The sequence below is a fragment of the Antedon mediterranea genome, chromosome 6 (assembly GCF_964355755.1).
Source record: "Antedon mediterranea chromosome 6, ecAntMedi1.1, whole genome shotgun sequence".
Taxonomy (NCBI): domain Eukaryota; kingdom Metazoa; phylum Echinodermata; class Crinoidea; order Comatulida; family Antedonidae; genus Antedon; species Antedon mediterranea.
In genome coordinates, this window is record NC_092675.1 from 22,170,618 (window position 1) to 22,195,810 (window position 25,193).

General features: G+C 32.0%; 1 protein-coding gene across 3 annotated transcripts in view; it reads left to right on the forward strand.

Annotated features, from left to right (window-relative positions):
• The window catches only part of LOC140050999 (zinc-regulated GTPase metalloprotein activator 1-like), a 48,923-nt gene that overhangs the window by 10,174 nt on the left and 13,556 nt on the right, over window positions 1-25,193 (forward strand). For all 3 annotated transcript variants that reach the window (XM_072096055.1, XM_072096054.1, XM_072096056.1), the window contains one exon: window positions 2,102-2,167. In XM_072096055.1, coding sequence (XP_071952156.1) covers window positions 2,102-2,167 — 66 coding nt within the window. The remainder of the gene's footprint in view (window positions 1-2,101; window positions 2,168-25,193) is intronic.

The following is a 25,193-nucleotide window of genomic DNA, read 5'->3' on the forward strand; positions in this document are numbered from 1 at the left end:
GTTAATTAATCTTAACTATTGTATTAATTTCTTCGTTCTGTTGTTTTGTGTACATAGTCAGTCAAAAAGTTAGGCAGCATTGATTTCCTACCTGCCTTAAAAAAGAAGACAAAAACCTCCCTAGATATTTGTGATTGTTGATGTTTTAATATCGTTTTTCATTTAAAACAAATTTAGAAACAACCAGACTTGGTAAGACAAATGACATTTAAATAATTTGATAAATGAGGAGCTTTAAGTTTTCATAGAAAGTTTTTTTATTGATCGCAGAGATAGGCTCTCAGGGAGTGGTGATGTTGTCGATTACCACATGTAAGTCAAAGGTCAGATCTCAAAGACAAGCCATTCTCATTTAGCAGTATATATTTCTTAACTATAGTCTTTGGAATGTTACTATGAGTCAGATCTCACCTGTATGGTGCGTTTAGAAAGGTGATTATAGTAGAATAAAGTTAGATTAATTACTTATTTATTGTCATCAGTTAAATGGGAAGGTTTTTAGGTTCATCTGTTAATACTTACCAAACCAATCAAATTATTTGACCTCAAAGACCTCATCAAAATAAATTATTTTTCTTATGAATTGTGTTCTAACATTTCAGATTTATTATTTTAACACTTAATTCTTCTTTTAACTTAACAAGATGATTTATGGGATTATCAACCCTTGATTTTATTGTTTCCCAAATTCAAAATTAGTTTTTGATATTAAAAAAATCTAATAGTTGACACCTTGGTGTGACCGTTACTGACAACTAAATGATTTATCTCACAAACAAGTAAAAACTTTATTGCGGTGGTTACAGAAGGTAAATGATTTACGCAAACAAAAATTAAAAAACATTCTAACATTAAAAATGTAATATTTCTCAGCTAAGTATTTTATTTTATAGTCTCATAAAAAAACTTTATTGAGGTATTTACAATGTTAAATGATTTATATAAAAATGATTGAATGCCAAACTGGTGATGGCAATGTTTTATGTACCATATTATGTGAAGTAAATTGTGATTAATCTATTTTTTAGGGATATTCTGGAATGATTTGATTTGAATTTATTAGGAAAATCATCATAAAAAATGTATACAAAGTGATAACATAATTTACTGACATTACAAATAAATACATTTATAAAAGATTTTCCAGGATAGTCCAAAAAAGCTTATTAGCTTATTTACATTTTTATCCCTTTTGATCGACATTATAACCTAAAATCTGTGAGGTAATAGGATGGTCCCATCTTATCATAGTTGCTTTTTACTTTAGTGAGATGCCCCTTTCCTCCAGACCTCTCCTTCCCCCACTCAACCAATATACATTATGTGCAGATTATAAATATTGTAATGAGCTTGTTCTTTCTGACCTAAGTGTGGTCTTAATATCCAGGGACTGATCCAGGGACTAGGCTAGCTAATAAGTACATTTTAATCTCTTGATAATCTTGAGTGATCAAACTTTATCATCCACTCAACATCAGGCATCTTTACATGCCTCAAGCAGCAACAAAGCCATGAACGCAGATTCTAATAGGTCTACACACATGATTCAAATTGAGAATGGTAGAGAGAAATGGTGATATTTCAAACATTTCAACTGTTTTTTTTTTCCTAGAAAATTATTATCTATGCATTACGAGGTGGTTTATTGTGAAACCCATGTCTGGAGAAATCTGGTGGGCCTTGAAATTTGTGAGGTGCACCAAATTATCGCTTGAACATTTTGCACTCATAAAATAATATTGGGTGTGTTCTTTTTTAGCCTCAAGCCACACGCTATGCTTTCTTTCAAATATCAGCAATTATGTCATATTGAAATGAAATGATAATTAGTTTTAGCCTTAAAACAAACACATGTTTGTAGATGGTTTCAGATTTAAAAAAGATAGTCTGTGTGCCTAAAGAACAAGTAATTCGTGAATAGATAACATTTATATCATGCTTTTGACAGAAAAGCATAATAAAGTCTGTGTAAATTCGATATTTTGTATAGTAGGCCCAATGCGTACTAGTCTAGTCTCCTGGGATTTTCTGGTCCATCCATACTGTTGAGCCTACTTTAGGCCTATGATAAGATTGTTATATTGGTGTTTTTTTTTTGTAGAATCTTATTTGGGAAAAAAATGTGAAAAATGCCACGGGTGATGTAATGCAAATCTTGAGGCTAAAGGTAGGTAACATTATTCATTTTCACTAGCGCAGCCCCCTCTATTTCACCTATCATGGTTAAATTTTATTATGTCAATGAGAATAGCCGAATAATATCTTGGATTTATATAGTGCCTAATGTTGTGATACAGCGTCATGTGACACTTGTATCTTGTGTCTATTCAAAACATTAACCTTGGAATACAGTAGATATGTTACACTGTATTACACAATTTGCCCACAATACAGGAAATATATTGCAATATTTGGTGTACTGAGAATTTTGATGAACAATTTTATTTTGATTATTTATTGAACCATGTTTCATGAGGGTAGCCCATCCAGCAAAGCTGATCATTGGGTCCTCGACAATACAATACAAAGAGTACAAAAATGCATTATCATAAAAAATTAATTATAAAAAACTACTATAAATATAAAATTGTTATAGAATTTCCAGATTTTATAAAATTCAAAACTCAAATATTAAAATGTAATACAATCAATCAATCAATAAATAAAGGCATAGAAAATGCATTATCATAAAAAATTAATTATAAAAAACTACTATAAATATAAAAATTGTTATAGAATTTCCAGATTTTATAAAATTCAAAACTCAAATATTAAAATGTAATACAATCAATCAATCAATAAATAAAGGAATAGAAACTTTAGAAACACATTTCATTTGTGCTATCAGGGTTAAATAGAGTACTTGGAAAAGAGAGTAGAGAGAACATTATATAATTTGTTCTTGTTTCCCACATTGTATAATGTTTGGTTGTGGTGGTTTGTTTGGTTCCGTTTATTTAACAATCTTCTCAAGCGTGGCATGCAGTTTAGATGGTTCAAATAATTCAGTACAACAAGAGGTGGTTTGTGTTACTACTAGCGTCAGTCAATCATGTGGCCACGCAACAAGAAAAAATAATAACTAGCTTCATATAATAATATACAAATAATGAATAATAATAGTGCGAACTATTGCACGCCATGTGACCCACAATCGTTCAATCAAATGACAGGAATTTATTTAGGTGTTATACAATAATAAATATGAAATATTATATGTTAAAATTACATTTTTTAAATTTGTTTATTTGATAAGATCTGTAAAGTCCAGGTAAATTTATGCTTTTTTTTCTCAAATTCACATAATTTATCATAATAAAAGATGAATATTTTACTTGATACATTTATGTTGGGTTTGCTAGTAATTAGTATCTTGTTTTGTATAATTATATTAAAAGTATCATAAATAATAATTATAAAAACAGTTTTCTATTTGAAAATGACGTCATATTCAAATCGGACTCATTAATAAAAATGCAGAAGAAATTCTCATTTTGGGACATTGTTATTTTCCCGGGAAACAAGCGAGGACCATATTAATATCTTGTAAAACTATGGCCTGTGGTGATGGGAAATTGATTGAAGAGCACTTTTCGTGGCGTTGTTGCTTCTGTACAGTTGACAAGGAAAACACCGTAACATAATGTAACGTAGGCCTACTCGATTTACGAAACAGTGATGAGCGTATGTGTGGTATTTGAATTTCAACTGCTCGTATAGTTACAACTACTTTAAGGTCAAGTTTACAATTAAAACAAGTATTGAATTCACAAATCAATTAGATGAATAAAGCTCCAATTATGAAGGATAGTTCGCGTACTTTTGCTCAATCAACAACTACTGAGTGATGTCATAAAGTGAAGTACAATTGAAAATGTCGTATTGGTGTATGGATGTTTCGCGGTTTACCGAACTTTTCAGAAATGGACTGATTGCCGAAGGAATTTTTTCCGACTGTTAATGTTGTCGACAGCTCCATTTAGCCGAACAAAGCAGTACATTTTGCCGACACGATTCGCGTTTCAACGACAACCAATTCGCCGAGAGTATGTTTCGCACCCCCCCCCCCCCCGAGCATCGCCTATTCACGCCGACAACCAATTTCCACCGATAACATTAACAAGAGCTAGGTTTTTAGTTCAATCGCAAATTCATTATATTGATATACAACTGTTAAGTAACTTTTGACCAATCATACACTACCACCACTACTTTGTTTTATGAGAGGACAGACAAGATAGGAGAAAAGAAATTAGTTAGTAAATAGGCAATGTTACGTATAGACTTAAACAATATTGAGGTATTTGATTTGATACGAATTTCTTGATTTGATACGAATTTCTTGATTTGATACTAATTTCTCCGATAAGGAGGTCCGGTCAAGTTCTTATTATTATTTAAAGCTCCAATTATGTGTCCCAATTATGTGTCCCAATTATGTGTGAACTAATCTAATTAAAATTACTTTTATTCCAATTAAAAAGAACTTAATTACATTTGTCCGTACTATATAGTTTATTAATATAACACCTGTCAAAGCCGTTTCATGTGGTCTTAAAATGTTCTACGAAAACAAATAATTTCCTACAACGTTAATTTTGAATTCGTTAGGGAACGTCATCTGACCACACACGCCCAAAGATTTGAAGTAATTGAGGGAACTACCGGATTGATCCCCTAGCGAATCTCGTTTTGATCAATCCATTTAAAACATACCCTAAGGAGGCTACGTTTCTGGGACTGAAAGTGCTATGGGTGTTAGGACTATTAGTGAATCATATTGTTGAAATATACACAATAGTTGAACCACAAACATTGAAAAGTACAACGACTTATTCCAGATATAGGTGCTTTACTTTACGAAATCTTTTTTAGCAAACCGCTTGTTCACCTTCTGTCAATTTAAACATCTGTTAGCCTAGATTGTATTTTATCTACGTTTGATATCACACAGACGACATGCTATTTTACCTGTAGATAAGATCCCGTTTAGGATCTGTCCAAACTAACATTTATAACGGAGTGTGAACTCTGTACACTCGCAACTTTTTAAATCGTATACTTACGAATAATATTATAGTTTTTGGATCCTTTAAATTAGTTTTTGATAATTTGATATGGCAAATTTGCCTTTTAAATTGATTATGAATTTTAAGTGTTTCGGCGTTTAAAACCTGTTGCTTAAAATCAGTAGTTAGTCGAGGGTCTATAATTATATAGACCAAATAAAAGGAAAATCTTCTCGGCTGTTAAAAAAAACAGTCACTTAAAATCAATTAATTACGGTTCGTTAATAAAAAAAAAAAACAAATCGAGCTGGACCTGTACCCTCTTTTGTTTTTATGAGGGCTTCCCTATATTAGCTATTTATTTTGACAATTGATGTTTCAACATAAGAATGATAATAACAGTCCAGTCACCGTACGCGCGCTTGACGGCCGCGGTCATGTAATTTCGATGGAAAATTGAATGATTATTTTTTGTGTGCTGAATATGACCAATTTTACTCATTCTCGCAATTCACGAAACGTCAATCTTTCTTTACTTTTTAAATACTAGATTATTAGTTATTTTTATATTTCAATACATAATACGATCCAATAATACAACTTAACCCTTATCAACAATGGTCCGATTAATTTTGTATGTAAATTAATTGTTCTCCAATCGTCAGTCATTGCTATATAAAGTGACCCACTATTTTCATCTGACATGGTTGATGATGTCACTGTGACGATGTTAACACGGTATTTCTGAATAATGTTTTGTTAAAGTAAACAACACAGCGCCCTCTCAAAATATTGTCTTTTTTTATTACAACTAACAAATATTTTTGCAAGCGTTATGACCCACGGGCTACGCCCCTTGTGTAAATCCACTTCATAAATTCTTTATTCAACATACGCGATGTATATTTCACCTGTTCTACCGACGAAATATGTTCCAGACCTCACAAGGAGATGATTTTTTTTTTCTCGTAATCTCTGCAAAGTGATAGTCAAAAGTCACATGGGAGGTTGGCCAAACAACAATTTTTAAACATGTTAAAATTACTTGAAATAATGATCCATCATTCAATAACTATACAAATTGTGGCCTCCAAATATCCCTGATTTATTAGTCTGTTCTCAGCACCATCTCACCTGAAATTTACTAAAAACACCTTGATTAGATATTTAGTTGGCAGTAGGAACGCTAGTGATTGATGTGTGTAGTGATACAAACATTGGCACCACTATGTCGGTTTACCTGTAAACGTGTGAAAACAAGGTCGTCTTTAGTTCTTATGGAATTCGCCACTAAGCTCCTCAAGTACACATTTAACATACATTTATTTTGTTGATTGATTCTTAATATTTTTACCACTCCACATTATTATGTCCAACTGTACATTCTGTGTTGATCCATTTTACCTGCAGACTAATTAATAATGTATGCGCGCCAAATGTTTTAGCAATAGACCTTATCTTTTGATACTCCGACCAAGTGGCATAGTTATGCTATGTTTAGTTTTATCCCGAGGCGTACTGTTTGGAAACTTCGTTTTTCTAAGTAACTATTTATAAGTATTACTACTTACAAATCTTATAATGAATTATGACTGGCACATTAGTTATGAGTTTTTATCTAGTAGCGTCTGCACCTCTTGAAGTTTTTTCTTCAAAGTTTAACTAATTTCTACGTTTGTCCAATGGAAGAATCTGTCCATTCGTTTCGGCTCTCTCCTCCTGTCAATCATTTCGATTTAGGACCTTTTTGAGGTTTTGTTTTGGGAAAAGGTTTCACCTTGTTTTGACTTTGATTACTCTATTGGTCGATTTATTACACATCTTCACGCCTTTTGAAGGCTAATTAATTACAAAGGTATCATGAAATTTGTCAGAGGAAATACGCAATTTGCACCAATTGCAGATGGTGTGAAACTTGCTAGATTAATAGGCCTATTGATTCGTCAGAAAAAACCCTTACAAATTTGACAAATTCTTTGACATTCCCTTAGGGATGTACCTATTCGATTCGTTGATCCCCGCTATTTAAGATTTAAGTATGTTTTCTTCTTATAATTTGAAGGTTTAGTGAACAATATCTGGATCTGTTTTAAACAAGCTCGTAAATTGTGTACATGTCAAAGTTTATGCTTATTGATAGTTTTAGCAGACTAAGGAACAAATCTGTTGGTTAAGCCCTGAAAAAATATCTGTTAAAGGAGACAATTAATACAGATTGTATTAAGATATTTCATGGTTAGTAATTAAATAACTAAGATATAAATGGCTGTTTTATTAAAATGAAATCATGGGTTCGCAGCGGTAGTCAACCTCAAAGAAGAACTTCAAGTTCTGTTTTAAATTGATTTACTGCAACTGGTACCTTGGACGAATGCATTAACCTCAAATATATATTCAAAGACAATAAATCATATATTTGTCATATTAACACTGTGGGTGTATTTATATTATTATTACATTTTGAGTTCATAAACTTTAACAACAAATAAAATAGTGAAAAAATATATAAAAAGACATGCACCTAATACTTTGTTTATAATAGAACTGTAAACAAAACAAACAAGAACGAATAAAAATGATGAGAGACTGGATTATTCATCATTGGCAAAACTATAGTTGTAAGATCCTTTTAAACAAAAAAAACTACGAAAGATTACAAGATGCACCAACATGAAGGAAAATCCAGCAAGTCTACTTTTCATACATTGTAATTTCTATGTAGTCTGAGCAGTGTTTCATTGTTACAAAACTCATTTCATGTTTGGTCCATTATTCCAACAAAATGTTGAGTGAAAGTTTTACACCTTTTTCTACTTTATTCGTTATGGTACTATATAAAGTGATTTTAGTACCGACTTATAGTTATACACAATCGATTTGAGATTGAGTTAACAGGTAAAGCTAGGCTATATGTATAATTATTAAACGTTTAATATAACATAAATGTCGAACATTATGTTAATGAGATAACATCAGAAAACAACATGAGACTGGATTGAGTAAGTTTTGGGAAAACATCAGAATAAGATGTACCGTTTGGTTAGTTTAATTGAAAATGTGGTAGCTAATCAGAAAATGGAGTAATAGGCCTACTCCATGGTCAGACTGATAACGGTCATACGCACTTTCACTGACCATACGCACTTTTACTGGTCAGTACTACTTTCACTGGTCAGTGTCCAGTTTTCGTATATTGCTAGAGGCGTATAGGAACACATTAACGTAAAAGTTTAAAGTTTGTGTTTCTTCGCTTTAGTATTTTTGATATTTGTTCAGGTAGTCCTTTGGTCGTCTTAAAGCAATACTAACATTTTCACACCTCGGGCGTTGAACTTAAATGTGTTAGTTCACGATACGGTCATTGTTGACAGACCAAGGGGTCACCAGGTTCAATGAAATAAAACTTTGAGAATTAAATAAAATCTTTTAAAAATGGTGATGATTTGTTCAAATGCCGTCTGCTTATATATTATTGCACCGCTGCGGTTTTTAAACTTTTATTAGCTGATGATTAGAAGGTAAAAGGTATACGCAAGCTTTTATAGGTAGTCGCCGGTCGGTGATAATAGACACTAAGTTTGCCTTGAAATTATACCATCTATAAAATAGCATTAATACCCGCTACAAATTTGGATATACGAATGTATAGCCAGATTGGTTTATCCCTTCCCGTATACAGACGGCGTACATAAAGTTGTACAGAACACAAAGCGCTTCAAAAGTATGTTTACTATATGCTTTTCAAACGATTACACAAAGTTCAAAACTTCAGAAGTTTTGATGTTGTATACAGTTTCTCATGTACGTTGAAAGATACCAGTATAAGGCCTATACGGCGGCGTGAAGAATACGTACTATATTAGTCGTCCCTGCCAACCCTGCTTATCAACAACCACAAACCTCCTAATTTACTCTTGGCAATTATTTTAATTACAACTCTTATGACGTTTATCATCATTCGTCAGAATCAACACCGGTTGTTGATAGTGTAGAACGTTAACGATTAAAACTACGGTAAACCACGTGATTAATTTATTTAAGTGTGTGTATTGGTTAATCGATTGATTCCATCGATCCTTCGATTAATAGAATGCGATTAATATTTTCTTCAAATGGAACCATTTGGCCAAAGTAACAGTTATACTGATAATGATTACGTTTGGACTCGTTTTGGACGCATCACAACAAAATTGTGTCAAAAACAAACAGAATGATTAAGGATGATTGATGTATTTGGCAAGCATCACACTGACTTCTACAGCTTCTTCAGTGTTTACTCTTGTACACACAAATTACATCACCAGCCTAATCATTTGTTTTTCACTCATGCCTAAGATCTTTCCTTTGAGGGTCTCGACAAACCTGTCTAAAATAATTGAGCTGAATAGTTGTTGAGCGCGCTAATGATCTGGTAATGGGACCGAGAGGAGGAAGCGAGGATTTTACCTGAACACATTAGATCTTTCTATAGTAGATGCTTTCATAAAGAAATTATTTCAACAATAAGACAAGAACTTGTATTTTATTCTGTTACGTGAGATTAAGCTTAATCTTATCTTTTTCCTCCGATAAAATAACCGAATGGTACTGCGCGTTTATTGATATTAACGTTAATCACGCGCATTTACGTGAGGCCTGTCGTGTTATGGATTCGTAATGATTATAGTTATTAGGCGGGAATGCGAACTATCACTCTTGTCTGCGAGTATTTTACTTGCTGCTGAAATTGTTTCTTTGCGTCAGAGAAAATCAATTCTTATTTGTGCGAATGAACTCATTTGGAAAAATATAACACGAAAGTTTGTAAAAATATATCCTGGACATAGACAGGTCATTGCCATATATAGTGTCCAGTGAATACATTTAATCATATTTTTAATTACAAAATTTGATTTGGCTTTTTTACCTTTAAAAAATACTTTTATTCTTCTGTTTGTTGTTCAATGTTTCCTTCAAGCACCGAGTCAAAAAAAGATACCAAGCCAATAATTCCAGATTCTCGAGCTAGCTGCAAACAATTCTTTTTGGTTTTTAACCTGTTTCCAATTTTTTTTAAAACAACAACAAACTAATTCTCCCTTGTTCGCAATTTTTATTATATATTTATTATCATACTCTACACACGAAGATTACTATATAAGACACTAAAGATAACGATATACAGCAAAGATATTGTCTTGGAAAACTTTTGAAATGTGTTTTTTTTTAATATGCCATTTTAATGTGACATAAATTCTTAGGCCTATTCACTTTGACCAGAAATTGGATCAAAAAAACATTTACCTTCAAAACAAAGGATAGTCAAATTATTTGTCATGTTGAATGTGTCCTTTTGTAAGTGAAATCAATATTTGTTGGTGTTTTTTCTACATAAGTTAACTTTATTTAAACTGCAAATTTAAAGACTGATTTCTTAATTTGTCATTGCTCTGTTATTTCTAATAATACTAATAATACAATTTAGGGCTAGTTTGTTTTGTACTTTATGGATACACAGGACTATTTTATAACTCTCAGAAATTAACTGGATAACCACCGCATCATACTATAATAATGTTCATTAATTTAATATAATTTATAATAATATTTAGTACTTATTGTTTCACCTGTAATGTTTTATAATTTTTAAATTAAATGAAAACTGATTTATCGTAATCTGAATATGATTATTGTTTGTTGATATGCCCATATAAGAGTGCAAACTGTCACGGTTTGAAATAGGAACAGATTATATACTGTAATCCCTTGTGATCCTATTCTAATCCTAAATAATCACAATCGAGATCAGTTTCCAGCGCGTATATGGACGCAAATAACAGATTTGTGTACTTAAAATAGTTATCAAATTATTGTCGGATTAAGACACTATCATGAATCGTTGAAACATTATTATTGTAAGCTTTCTAATTTGTTGTAAAGGGACTGTCTTTAATTATGAGGTGTTTGGAACTTGATAGGATGTAATCCAAATTCAAACATCGTTTTAATGAATGTTCTGTAACTAGTCGTGTTGTAGTGGTCCCTGGGGCTGACGTGCTTTGCTAGTGGCCATTATGTATTTATCTGTAATCAGAAACATTAAATGTAAAGAAGATTTTCTGTTCCCACGCCATCGCCTATTGTCGTCTGAAACGTCTGAATCTAATAATTATATAATTATTGAAACTAAACTCTTTTTTTAAACATCGAGTGACAAATAATCGATGCGTTCTTACAGGTAACAGGGCAATATAATGTTTAAACATTACCAGTCCCTATCCAGTGGACACTCTATTAAGAAATCACGTTGTCGGGCCACGAAGGTGTACAGGTTGTTCTACTGTATATATAAAAGTATAAGACGTTACTTGCGCAATTCTTCTTTCTTAATGTGTTAATATATCGGTATGTTTGCCTTTCGATATGGCGCCACCATTTTCAACAAATCATGAATCTAAACTTTCATTGCGTTACGTTTAATGGTTTTATTTAAAGAAACTTATTATTCTATTGGTTACGGTCAAAATGTCGTTAGAAAGAATATTATAGTCTATGTGACTTGCAGATATTTTTATTGGCCTATATCGTAATTTAGTTATGATTGTAACACAGAAAGATTTTTAGCGAAACAAAAGAATTTGAGAAATCATAGGATTGATTTTCCGTTTCTGTCACTCCATCTGAAAGTTATTACGTTCAATTTTGGAAGATTATGCACATTATACAACTTGTTTCATTTTTGACAAATACACTAATTTATGGCTGTGTGTGTGTGTTACTTTAGGCCTATGCTTGTCCAACCTCATAGCTTGTATTTAGTCAATTAATTTCTTCGTCGCGTTTTTGCCTTACTTCATTTCTCGCCAATATTACCACTCTTTATAAAAGCCGAAAGCTGTTTCCGATGATTTCATGAAATTAAATTTAAAACATTGCAAATTAAAAGTCAACATCGTTGAAGAGAAACTATAATTGCTTCTTTCGTCGATTCAATTTGCATTATGACTTCGTTTTTAATTAATATAGATTTTATTTTATAAAACATTAGTGTTTGATGGTACAGTATTTGCAAGTGGTCAGTAGATAACCGGACATGTGCTAGTACGTTCTACTACTGTATGCAGTAATAGGCTAATTTGATATGCCCAATAGGATATCCATTGACACTATTCAGGATGACAATTCACTATCTATAAGACATTCAATCGAATTTCGTTTTGTCTAATATTAGTTGTCACTTTGACATTTAGCATTACTATTTCGTACACAAAATATTTATTTTTAAAGCACCAATTTATTAAACCACAATTCCTAATGTATTAATATTGTCTACAGCAATTTAAAATGTTTTATTTCAGTCCGCCGAGAAATACATAATAGGTTTAAAGGAAAGAACATCCATATTCATGACACACCCATCATCGAACCAACGAAAATATGTTTTAACCCTCTGGTCAAACCCATTCATGAATCAACACTAGAGAACACTTTCCTTGGAAACAAACTAGGAAAATATACGTTTTAACACTATACCTATATAGGCCTATACCCTTTGTAGGCTCCTGAAGGTGTCCCTTTAATAATAATTTTACTGTACTGTCTTGTTAAACATATGAATCATAGGCCTAATATGCGTATCGTCAAAGTGTAATACTAACAACATAATACACCAGAGTATGACAACACAGGTGAATAATGTAATAACATTATGCAGTTTAGACATTGCAGTAACTATGTTTCTTTTTTATTTAATATTAAATAGTAGGAACGTACACGTGAATTTGAAACTGTTCATGGAGAGCATTTGAAGTCCCTGCGATGTCTCATCCTTCGTCTTATGGCATTTCCTATACTGTCTGATTGTTTTTCTTTCTGGGCAATACTTGTATTTTTAAGTCCTATAAATTATTAACGATTAATTCTGTTTGTACTAGATTGAGACATTCAGGTTGTGACAAATCGACAAATCGTCTAAAACGCAAACTTTTTTTAGTAAATGCTAAATTCTAAGTTTAGGGACGATATGTATAGTCAATCGAGTTCTTGATCCTCAATTAAAAGATTTTTTTACTAGTATTCCCGGATTTATACACATTAAATATAATCTCTTAATTATTTATTAGTAAAAATTAATTCCCGTACAACATGACGTCATTAATGATGTGTTGATCACGTTTACAATTCTAAATAATTATTTATGATGAAACTTAAATGTACAGATCCCATAGTGTTGCTATAGTCTGCTAGCTTACATTTTTTAAATTTTCATTGCATCCCATAAGGTAGACATATGTGGATAGAAGCTTTTTTTAAAAACAAATCATTTAGAAAAGTTGTTGGTAACTTCTCGCCCCTATAATTTAATAGCAAATGTGATGCATTTCAGCAAGGCGTTAATTACATTTTGCTACCGAATCTATCAATGATTTAATAAAAGGACCAACTTATAAATGTGTCTAATTTTGTTAGGTCAATTCTCATCCCCTTTAATTTAGCTTTGTCATGAATAGAAAGTTCACTGACCATTTTCTGCGTATCTTTTAATATGTTAGGAAGACAAGCTATCTCCATTTGGTTTGGTCACTTCTCAGACCTTTTAGCTAAGTCATGGAGCATCAAGGTTCTCCAGGCCTATAATAATGTTCAGTATCTTTCAATATGTTATAGGAAGACAAACTATCTCCATTTGGTTTGGTCACTTCTCATACCTTTTTAGCTAAGTCATGGAACATCAAGGTTCTCCAGGCCTATAATAATGTTTTGTTGCTACATCTTTCAATATGTTAAAGAAAGACAAACTATCTCTATTTGGTTTGGTCACTTCTCAGACCTTTTAGCTAAGTCATGGAGTATCAAGGTTCTCCAGGCCTATAATAATGTTTTGTTGCTCATCTTTCAATATGTTAAAGGAGTACAAACTATAATCTCTATTTGGTTTGGTCACTTCTCAGAGCTGTTAGCTAAGTCATCGAACATCAAGGTTCTCCAGGCCTATTAGGCCTAATAATGTTTTGTTGCTACATCTTTCAATATGTTAAGAAGACAAACCATCTCTATTTGGTTTGGTCACTTTTAGAACTTTTAGCTAGGTCATATGAGCTTAAAGGTTCTCGAGGCCTATACTAATGTTTTGTTGCTACATCTTTCAATATGTTATAGGAAGAAGGCGTTTACGTGAAAACAACACAAACTATCTCTATTTGGTTTGGTCACTTCTCAGACCTTTTAGCTAAGTCATGGAACATCAAGGTTCTCCAGGCCTATATAGGCCTAATAATGTTTGTTACTACATCTTTCAATATGTTATAGGAAGAAGGCGTTTACGTGAAAACAACACATTTAATTATGTGTCGATTTGTTCTTCCGAAGTTTGACCATGGGCCATCTTCCTGCACTTTACGGTTTAGAAACTTCAAGTCATTGTTTGTTTGTATGAAAACAATGTTATTGCCGCATCTGACATTTTGTTTTAATCTGATTTGGAATAATAAAATAGTCATTAATGTGATTCGATTGAATGTTTCAAAATTGTTATATATTTACTTTTAATGGTCCACTCTGCAAACTTCTTATGTATAGCCTGAAGTTATTGTAACAATAATATTACAATCAAATCAAAGCTAAAACAAAAAGTTCGAATTTGTTGAAACCTGCAGGGAGTTGTCAATTGGCCCCCTGTTTAAACTATGAGGAAGAGCACGGTACAATTATTAATTATTATTAATTAGTTATTTTAGATATGTGTTTGTTCTTTCGTCTTTTATTGTCAAATATATTTTCTTCTTATCGTTGTTACTTTATATCCCCCTCCCCTTCTTGTAATCGAACGTGCATTTACAAAACACTTTGAATTTGACGTTTATTAACTTTAAAGCCGTATATGGTCGTTAAACATGTATAATAGTTGTTGTTGTGTAAAATTATCGTAGTTCAGAGTCCAATTGAAAAGTGGCATGGTCGTTTATGTATAGGCAGGTATCTGAAGCTCTTTACGCGTCTTATACAGATTGAGTTTTTACAATTAAAATGGTTTATTAGTAACACGTTATTGGATGTAAAATTGACGGCGTACTATCAGTAGCAGACTATTAATCTCGCGCGCAGTATCGATCGTGCTAACTTGAGAATAACTACTTCGGATCCAAGGTAATGATGGCGATAAAGGATTTTTAGTGACACTTCTTTTTTAGTAAGTGAACATATGTCGTTATGACGGTAATCCTTTCTATCATGGATGAGGATAATTTGCACACTGTTTTGATCCAATATTGCATTCAAGTCACTTGAGCTTTAAGTGATTTTATTTTTTTCTATTGCTATACTTAGTTTATGATTTATCACTATCGTTTGTTATTATTGTCCTATTGAATTATACAATTGAAAACTAAGAAGCAAGTTTGTTTTAATTAAAAATTAAAATTAAATAAAAAATTATGAAATTAAACAAAATTTAAATTGCCTTTATTTGATAAAGTAATGCAATACCGTAACGGCTATAAATGGAATAGTTAATCTTATTTTTCCCTTTGATATAAAAATGATCTGTAATAAAACATCATCGCCTTCTTCATCTCCTTCGTCATCAACAGATCACTATCATCATTAAAGTAATCACCATTACCAACACAATTAAATACTGCAATCAATGTTGTTCTTATCAGCTACGTCAATCCATTAAACAACGTCATTATCATCAACATCATCAGTGAAAAATGACCATTACCGTAACAAATGTCGTTATCATTATCGTCGCATTACAATAATCAATGCCGGTTAATCGTAGGCCTACATTGGAGGAAGCATCATCATAAATCGACGTCGCTTACGTCATTATCATATCCATCATTTGCAACTTGTCATCATAATCATCGTCGTCATCGTAATCACCGCAATCAACCTATTTCGATGTATCATCATTGTTATCATCTTTATCATCTTATGATTTATATCGACATAGTCATTATGTTCAACAGCATTGTCTTCTCAACCGCTATGGCTTATTACGTTATCCGTCTAGTATTCTGTAATTTAGCCGTTTCACAAATTAACCTACAGAGTCTAATAATAGACACTCGGTAATTACCATGCATGTTGCAATTGGTAAATCGGAAATTCGATTTTCTAACGCAGACCTGGTCATCTGTAAGGGGTGTCAATATGTCATTAGGACTAAAGGCCTACGTAAATAACATTGTGTTTTTTGTAGTAGTTATATATATATATTACTGTATAGCTGGTGACGTAAATGAATATTAGCTGTATTAATATTATATCTTAAAGCTGCAGCAGTCAATCTAAAAATGTTTGAAACTAACTTTTTTAACGCAGAATGTTATAGACCATACAATTTAGACTTGCCCTAAGTCTGTCTTATAGTTTCAAGTATTATTCGTATGAAACACCAGAAGTGCTAAAACATTTATCTTTTACTAATAGTCGAGATACAATCTAGAACCTACACATAACATTATGTTCCTAGTTTAAATGGTTAAGAGGGGCGCGTACGTGAATATTAACCGTATAGCCAATTGAAAGCTGGCAGCTAAGTTAATAATTTGCATACAAGTAACACAAATCCATTGAACATGGTATAGCCTAAAATAATAAATATTCTCATTGAGGACCTAGTGTTACTTTTTTCTAGTTTACTTAGAAGTTTTTGTTTTATGTAGGCCTATCAAGGAATAACTATTCCCTGTGCCGATATTCCAAGCGTGGATCTAACAGTAACACGGGATCTATAAACAGTGAATCTATAGATTATTTAAATGTCCAACTGACAAAAATGTCCCTCGCAAACATTTGACAACTAACATTAGCAAAACGGTACATGTCATTTATTTAATCGTTTCCTTACTTTGTCACTTTTTAAATGACAGTTGTAATCTACGTTAACACTCTTTTGTTATTGTGTCATTTCCGGTTTAAATTATTCCAATCAAGGAGTGATTAAAACAATTGCTGTTTCATGTCTTCAATAAATGTTACAATTTTGTACTAATCATGAGAGAGCAAACTCACTTTTGTCTTTAAAATTATACGTTTGACTTCTTGTGATTATGGTATTAGTAATGAAAATACAATGATTTTAACTTAATGTTGCTTTCTGGTGTCCATTAATTTTATTTATTATATTATTATTTTAAAAACAAAGAAGAAAGAATAGGCCTAAAGCAAGCAAGAACAAATTTTGAAATTTGAAATAATTTATCAACAATATATGTAACATAGGCTTTATAGGTTCTGTTAGAAGATGTTCTGTTTTGTTAAAATGTATACATTTTTATAGTGTATTCAATACTGTACTTATATCAAATGTTTGACTACATTTATGATACTTCAACAACCAACATAATGTCGTTAGCTTTGAATTGAATTAAATACTGTAAGTAGTTTCAACTAAATAATAAAAAGAAACACGAACAATATTGTATGTATTAAAGCTTTTGAATATTAAATCAGGTCATTCATAGATAATTTGTAGTTTAATAGATTAAGAGAAAATAAAATATTAACAATTTGAGATTGAATTGATTATGGTAAAACCACCCGTGGAATATTATTTTAACATCCCTATTTAATAATTGACATAATAATACATTTATTTAATAATAGTGTGTTGAAATACACATTTTATTCTACAACAAATATATAATGTTCGCATGGTAAATTATTAGTTTTGTAGGCGAAGCGAATTAGCCTCCAGGGTGGCCAACTGCTTAAAAAACCTGGAAATCTCTATCAGACATTCGCAGGTGTAGGCGCCTAGAATTAATATTCCCCACCGTCTTTGTACTGCCGTATATCATCAAATTCCACACTTGTCATCCGGTGAGTTTCCGGCCCAAGGCGTACCTTTTGTTGTAAACCAATTCTACCTGGTTTTCATATCGAAAAAACCGACATCAATCAAGTAACTCCATGAATTACACGCTACATTTGTTCTTAGTTTACCTATGAAAAGTTTTAGACCATATGATTGTATAAGCTGAAGCTGTGTGGCCCAGTATTTTGACGTTTTTCCCGTACCAAGGACTACCTGAGCGTCGTATTACCATTAGTGGTGTCAACTTATAAACCATCAGGCCACAAACGAAATAATTATTGTTTGTGCTATTTTAAAATATTTATTTTACTTAGCCGTACACTGTTATTATTTATATTTCGCCCATGTTCAGGTGTTCGTACAACCAGGTTTGTGCGCACTTTTCAGAATGGCAAATATGTGATTAGTGTAGGTCATATATAGGCCTACACACAAAAGCTATACAAGAAAACTGAAATGCACAGCAATTTCAGAAAAATAGTTAAAAGCTTCAAAATAGTCAGTTGTGCGTATTCTAGGTACAAAACTTTTATTCTTACTTAGAGATGTAGGCCTATTGTCCCTTGAAAAAAATAATTCTTAATTTTTTTTTTAATATGTCATTTTAATGTCACATAAGAGTTATCCAGAAAATGATTAGGCCTAACTTTATTAAAACTACAAAATAACCTGTTCAAAGTCTGATCTTGCTATTTTCAATTTTAAGCAACATCTTTTTACACATTATTTTGGTTCTCTTGGTTAACCTTGAATCAGATGTTATTGTTGGTAAAATAGGATATTAAGAGTACTAAGACACTCTACAGCTCACTATGTCGGTCGGTTAGTCGGTAAACACTAACTTGAGCACGCGACTGCAGCCATGTATATGGTCTTCTTCACTAGAGCTCCTGTTAGTTCAGGTAACCTTCATGGTTCAAGCGAGCTCTTATTCGGGAGCTTACAAAGAGTTGGAGAACGGGGGATTGAAAATGGTTTGAGTCTGTGTCACCTTCGTTCATCCTTTTCGATTAGTTGTTTTTTCCTGTTCTAAATCTCTTCGTAAATATTCGTAATAAATAGACGCCATAAGACAACCATTAATATTATTTTGATAGTATTAGTAATTGCAGGACATGTACTCTATTCCTTTTAAACAATACCAGTATATTTACAATATACGTGACATTTAGTAACTGTATGTCGACAATTATTTATATTTGTCATTTTTTCATAAGTTTCTGCAATTTCTTGCATTTCAAAATAAGATAGTTTTGATATTTGAGGCTGTAATCGGCTAAAAGTAAATAATGCCACCACACCTTAAGACTAGGCACTAAGGCAAATTAGGCTGTTAATATCCTTAATTATACTAATCATATACTTTTCTTAGGCCTATAAGAACGAAACTAAGGAAATATTTTCCCCTATTCATTGACCTGAAGATGAGAAACAAATTTGTTATTTTGTTTGGCCTTTCTGTAAAAATGTCTTATTGGCGCCAACACCTGCCTCAAATCAAACCCGACAGTAATTTGTTCGCTTGGACATTCCTGATTACATTTACAGCTGAATTGAATTGGCCTGCATGTTAAAACGTGAAAAGTAAATAACCAGGGGCAGAAAACGCTATCAAGCATATTCACCATATTAACACAATTTAGGTGTAATGTAATCATCGGTTGTTTTGTTATTTGTGTTATTTATTTACAACCTGTGATAGTTGATGCAATATTTGACCTTCCGACTGTGAACAATAATCGCTTTCAGACCAAGAATGGTTAGAGGCTCAAAGCTAATAATAATTGTTTAGAAATACATGACTGTGAAAGTGTTCTGTACTGTTGCACAATGAATTGTCTTATGTAACTGTTGTTTTAGGCTTGACTCATAAATAAAAGTTTTAACAAGCGCTTTGTTTAAGTTAGTTATTAACTTTTTAAAAAAAACAGGTTATATTCCCGATATAATTTCATCTGGATCCAAATGAATACAAATATATAAAAAGAGAAAGCAAAAAGATGGAACTATTTCATTATATATAGTACATAATTATTCCTCTATTGTCCAAGAAAATGGAAATCACATTTTTCATGCCTGCGAATTATTATTACTATTATCTTAAATATTTTAAAGTATAGTCTCTCATCCCGATTTTAACGAGTTCATTTCTTTTTGCGTCACTGTAAATGGTTTTAAAATTATGAAACAGTTACACATTTGATGAAAAAAGTCATTTAGGCCTATATTATGGAGATTTGGCTGCTTTTTGTATTGTGTGACGTTTTCCAGCATGAACAATTTTTTTTCTAATTTTACATGCTTTTGTTTTCTAAATTGTTATGTTTCTTGACACAGGGAAGAGGGAATTACACTTTTCCCTGGTGGAACATAACAAGTTCAACATCGGTATTACACTCTTTATACCTTTGAATATCTAAACAAATGCCAAAAATATCAAATTCTTTTTTTTAACTGACCTGCAGTACTATATTCATTGTATTGTTGAGTTATCTAAATTGTATTCGTTTAATATATGCGATGATTTCCTTAACACACACAGTTGCTGTCAAATAAAGTTATGGTTACCATCACACGGCTGTGCCGAGTTTTCCTGTACAACATTCAATCACATTATGCTAATATGAAGGTCATATTCAATATAATATCTAAACAAACAAGTATAACCCGTCAATGATTTGGCATTTTAATGTAGTTCATTATTAGGTATTGTCACATGTAGGCCTATCGAACATCACGCTACATGCTTTTGTATTGGAACTACAAACTACTTTTGTTGAGTTTTAGAACCGATATGGTACCGATATTTATCCTATAGTTTACGGCTTTATAAAGACGTTGCCTTTTTCTTCTATTGCCTTTTATGTTTAAAATATTTACTTGATATGAGGTTGAATTTCTTCTCCATTTTATGTTATAAAGTGGACTTCATTTGATACTTTGGCCGAAAGTCATCTTCTTTGTACTTTTTAAAAATAAAATAGTTTTTCTAATTTTCGTCATGATATTGAGACAGTTTTATGTTTATTGGCTAACTGTGAATCATGTGACGCGTTAGCAAAATTCACTCCTATACATTTTCATCTTTGATTAGCTATGTAGCACTCATTTACTTGAGTTTTTAAATTATATTTCGATCAATAACTCGAGTAAATCATTATTATGCTGTAATAATAACTTGCTACAATGGCGCCACCAAACTACTTCTCTACTTAAGTCATTTTGTTAACCGGGAAGGGGGAGTTTCTGAACATTTAGCACTTGTCCACCCTCTCAACGCAATTACGTCCGACTCTGATTTATCCTTGACCCAATGAAAGAAGAGCTTAAACAAAGGAATATGACTCCCGATATGACTCAAACCTCCCAGGTGATCAGCGACTCTTGCTGTAGAAAATCGTCAAAAGGATAGACAGAGTCTTGAGCGTATGAAACGAAACGTTACAAAGTCAAAAGGAATCAAAGGTTGTAAAAACTGTACATAATTAAATTTGTGTTATTTTATAACTAAAAGAATTAGATTTGTTACAGTTTCTTTCGTTCTTACTTTCTATTATACTTTAATGTTATTGGTTTAAATTTGTTTTTCATTTTAGTTAGAGAGAAAACGTTGGCCTAAAGGCCCATATGGACGGTAACGATCGACAATAAATAGATAAACATACATTTTCTACAAAAAAGTTTTCTTCTAGAACCATAGGATAACCACTTATGCCGTCTTTGATTAAAAAAATAAAATTGTTTTATCCACTCAAAATGTAGTCATGATAAATAAGAACAACATCTATCGATAGTATTGTTCTTACTAAATCTTAACATTTGATTGGACAAAGGCAGCGTAAGGTTCTATAATGAAAATGTTTCGACAGGTACCAAATTTAGTTTAGTTAGTGATAGCTTGTATAGGCCTACAATAGTTTATATCTCTCCAAATTAATATTGGCACTGTTTTAGGCCTACTGGAAATAAAATTCGTACCCAATCAATTGGTATTTATATAAGCTGAAAAGATTTATTCTTCATTCTATATGTTTTTACAATAAAAGTAATTGTTTTTTTAAATGAAATGTTACAGTGCTGTGAATCACAAAACGTAAAATTTGTTCTATTGGCTAGACCCCCATAGTCTCAAGGTTTTATCTGCTCCCAAGGCTCTGTTCTTGTCAATGAGGTAGCAAAAATAATGCTGCATCATTCGTGAGTGAGACAGACCTGTCTCTCACCTAGGGAATACACACGAGACCTACTAAAATAATGTTTTCAAATAGACTAACAAGGCCAATTTCCTATTCGCTTGTATTCATATGCATAAAACCTTAAATATATATAGCTTAACCTATGATTTAAATAGGGCGATTTGTTGTACCATTTCAGTGATTTCCCCATCTAAAATGCAAGTCTTTTTTTACATCCGTTTTATTAATATTTACGAAAAACTCGCTATAGCTTCGGTAAACCGCAGAGGACAGGAGGTGTGTTATCGATGCCACGATGGAAATTGTTCGATGTACCTACACACTACCCGGAAATCCGTCTGTTTCTTAAGGTGTTATCGCAGTAATTCAGAGCGACATTGTGTGGTTGATTTTTGCTAGTTAAAAAATATGAGAAGAAGAAGAAGACTGATTTATGTAATCTTAACGACAAAGTCTTGAAAGGAGGTTGTGGAGGAACTGCATGTTGAAGAGTGTGCAGTAGGGAGGCTCACGCGCGATGCAAACGTCACACAACGCAAATTTATCGCGCCGGTACGATGTTACAAAAGCATTACGTTGATTACGCAACTGTAAAATGCCTAAATGATTGTCTATAATGAACAAGCAATCTTATTGGAAGCTGCTGACTTAATTACATCTTATAAATATATAAGATTGTAAAATAATTTCATCATTACCGTAATACAAAACGGGTGTTTCGAAAACAGAGACCTAAAAAATAGAGATCCACAGGTTTCTGTTTTCTAGACCCTATATTACGTTAATATTCAGATTTATTTTTTTTTCCAAATTTAGTATCAAAATATATTGCGTTATTATTGTTTAATAAAGGTATAATATGATAGATTAATTGAGTTAATATTGAATAATTTTTCCGTTATTGGTAATTGTATTATTTAGAGTAAAGCAATAATTTTCAGAATAAAGATAAAATGTATTAGGCATTAATGTCTTCATCACTTATTTTACCTCATCATGCAAGCATGATTGTTCATTTTGTGAGTTATCGCCATGATTATGTTAAAATTAATAATTTTCAGTGTAGATTTTTTGAAACGTCACAGGAAATTGAGAAGGATTAATGTTGTCTTTAAATGCAACTGCTTTGATTGTCATAATGATGTGATGATTCGTGACCTATTTAACCCTTCAATGAGTCGGTATTAATACTAATCTAGCCGGCATCAAGTGGGACTTGGTCTATAATTTTATAGGAAAGACGGATTAAGCCATACATGCTTTTCTGGAGCTTTTTGACGAATATTTGTGTTGCGTATAATTGATAAAACCAGCCCCTTACTTCACGATGGATTGATTGATGATTTAATCATATCATATAACTGAGAAGTCCACGCTATATAATCCACCCGAGATCCTGTCTATAAAGCTTTTATAAATAATATTCTTGATAAAATTCTGAAATGTATACAGTGGATGAATATACTTCCGTGTCTCGGGTATTTTTAAGACTTCGAAAAACTTTTTCCATTCGATGTTCAAATCGCGCGCGAAAGGAGTATTCCGTTGAGATTGATTGGGTGCGTTTGCTACTACCTATTCGTCAGTGTCAATCATGAAATAATATTAATGTATACAATAGGCCTAATTAAATTGTGTTTAACCATTAATATTAAAATAAAATTAGTTAAAACAATAAATAAATAAACGGATTGACAAAAGATTCCGGGTACTATATTAATTCTAATCGGGGTTTTGCTCTGAACTACTTGGTAGGACCTATATAAGGCTATACATCATTGTACCTGTTTAGTACCTGTATTGTTGCTTGTGATATTTAGTACGTACAGCTCACGATGTCGGTCGGTTGGTTGGTCGGTCGGTCCAGGGAGTTGTAATAATAATAATATTTTACAACTCCCTGGTCGGTCGGTCGGTTGGTCGGTAAACACTAACTTAAGCACGCGACTGCAGCCATTTGTATGGCATTGTTTTTAGTTTGATTTAGTTTTCAACTAAAATAAAAGTTAGATATTAATGTAATGAATAGATTTTAAATTATTCGTTTCTGGTTAATTAATTTACCGTTTATTACAATGTTGACGCGTCTGAACTGTATTAAGAATTTCTGTTGTCCTAACAGTAACACAACTGTTGCTTTCGCTTAGTGTTAATTAATAAGACAAAAATCATAATCTTTAATAAGCAATTAGTTGAGGTCGATTAATATATTTAGCAGAAGGCATGACTACGACTTTATCAGAGGTCTTATTTTGTTCGCATCGTCCCTTGAGAAAGCATGGTGTCATAATATAGCGACACGTGGTATTTTTTTTTACTGTTTTACACTACATAGCCTTTATGCAGGTGGTTCACGATATACAGTAACGGTATAATTAAATTAATAACATTTTAATGATTAATTTATTGATAATGACATCGTTGAATTTTCGACATGCTAGTTTTTGAATGATGTTGAGGCGAGATACATGAACAGCTTCCCATTATAATGTTTAAAATAGTTGTGCGAACTTTATCGAATGTTAAACTTCTTATTTGCATATTTGCTTATTTCTCGTTTATGTTTCGTGTTTTCATACTCTTTCAATATGGAAGTTTTTATTTTCGTTTTCCAAACTGTAATGTTTAAAAATTATATAGATTTTTATATTTAAAATAGCATTCAATAAAATATTTCTTCCAGTAGACCCTATCTGTTTATTGAGTTCACTATTCTTTAAAAATCTTGAATTATTCCGAAATGAAAATCCTTTTAACGGTTTATAATCGATTATTTGACTTGTCAAACCATGCGATCAAATATTATATAAATACATTATATACATAGGCCTATGGGAGGCATGGGCATATCTTTCTTATTTTCTCAGACCTTAAAAGTACGGTACCGTAATTCAAATAATTTGGTAGAGCATTCCATTCATTATAAGTCTACGAGATTATAAGTGTGTTTTTTTTTGTGAAACATAACCTAATAATATAGATTTATACATTGGTTGTGTTTTAAAATGTGAAGAAAATAATGTTAATATTAGTGTTTTTTAAACCGTCAGTTGACGCATATGAAACGCACAATCATGTATGATGCGTCAATATTATGTGTAAATAAATTCAAATATGTCTTGCCTATCATTAATAAACAAAAAGTGTAGAAAGTTTCATATAATGGATAATCACCATGCTTCT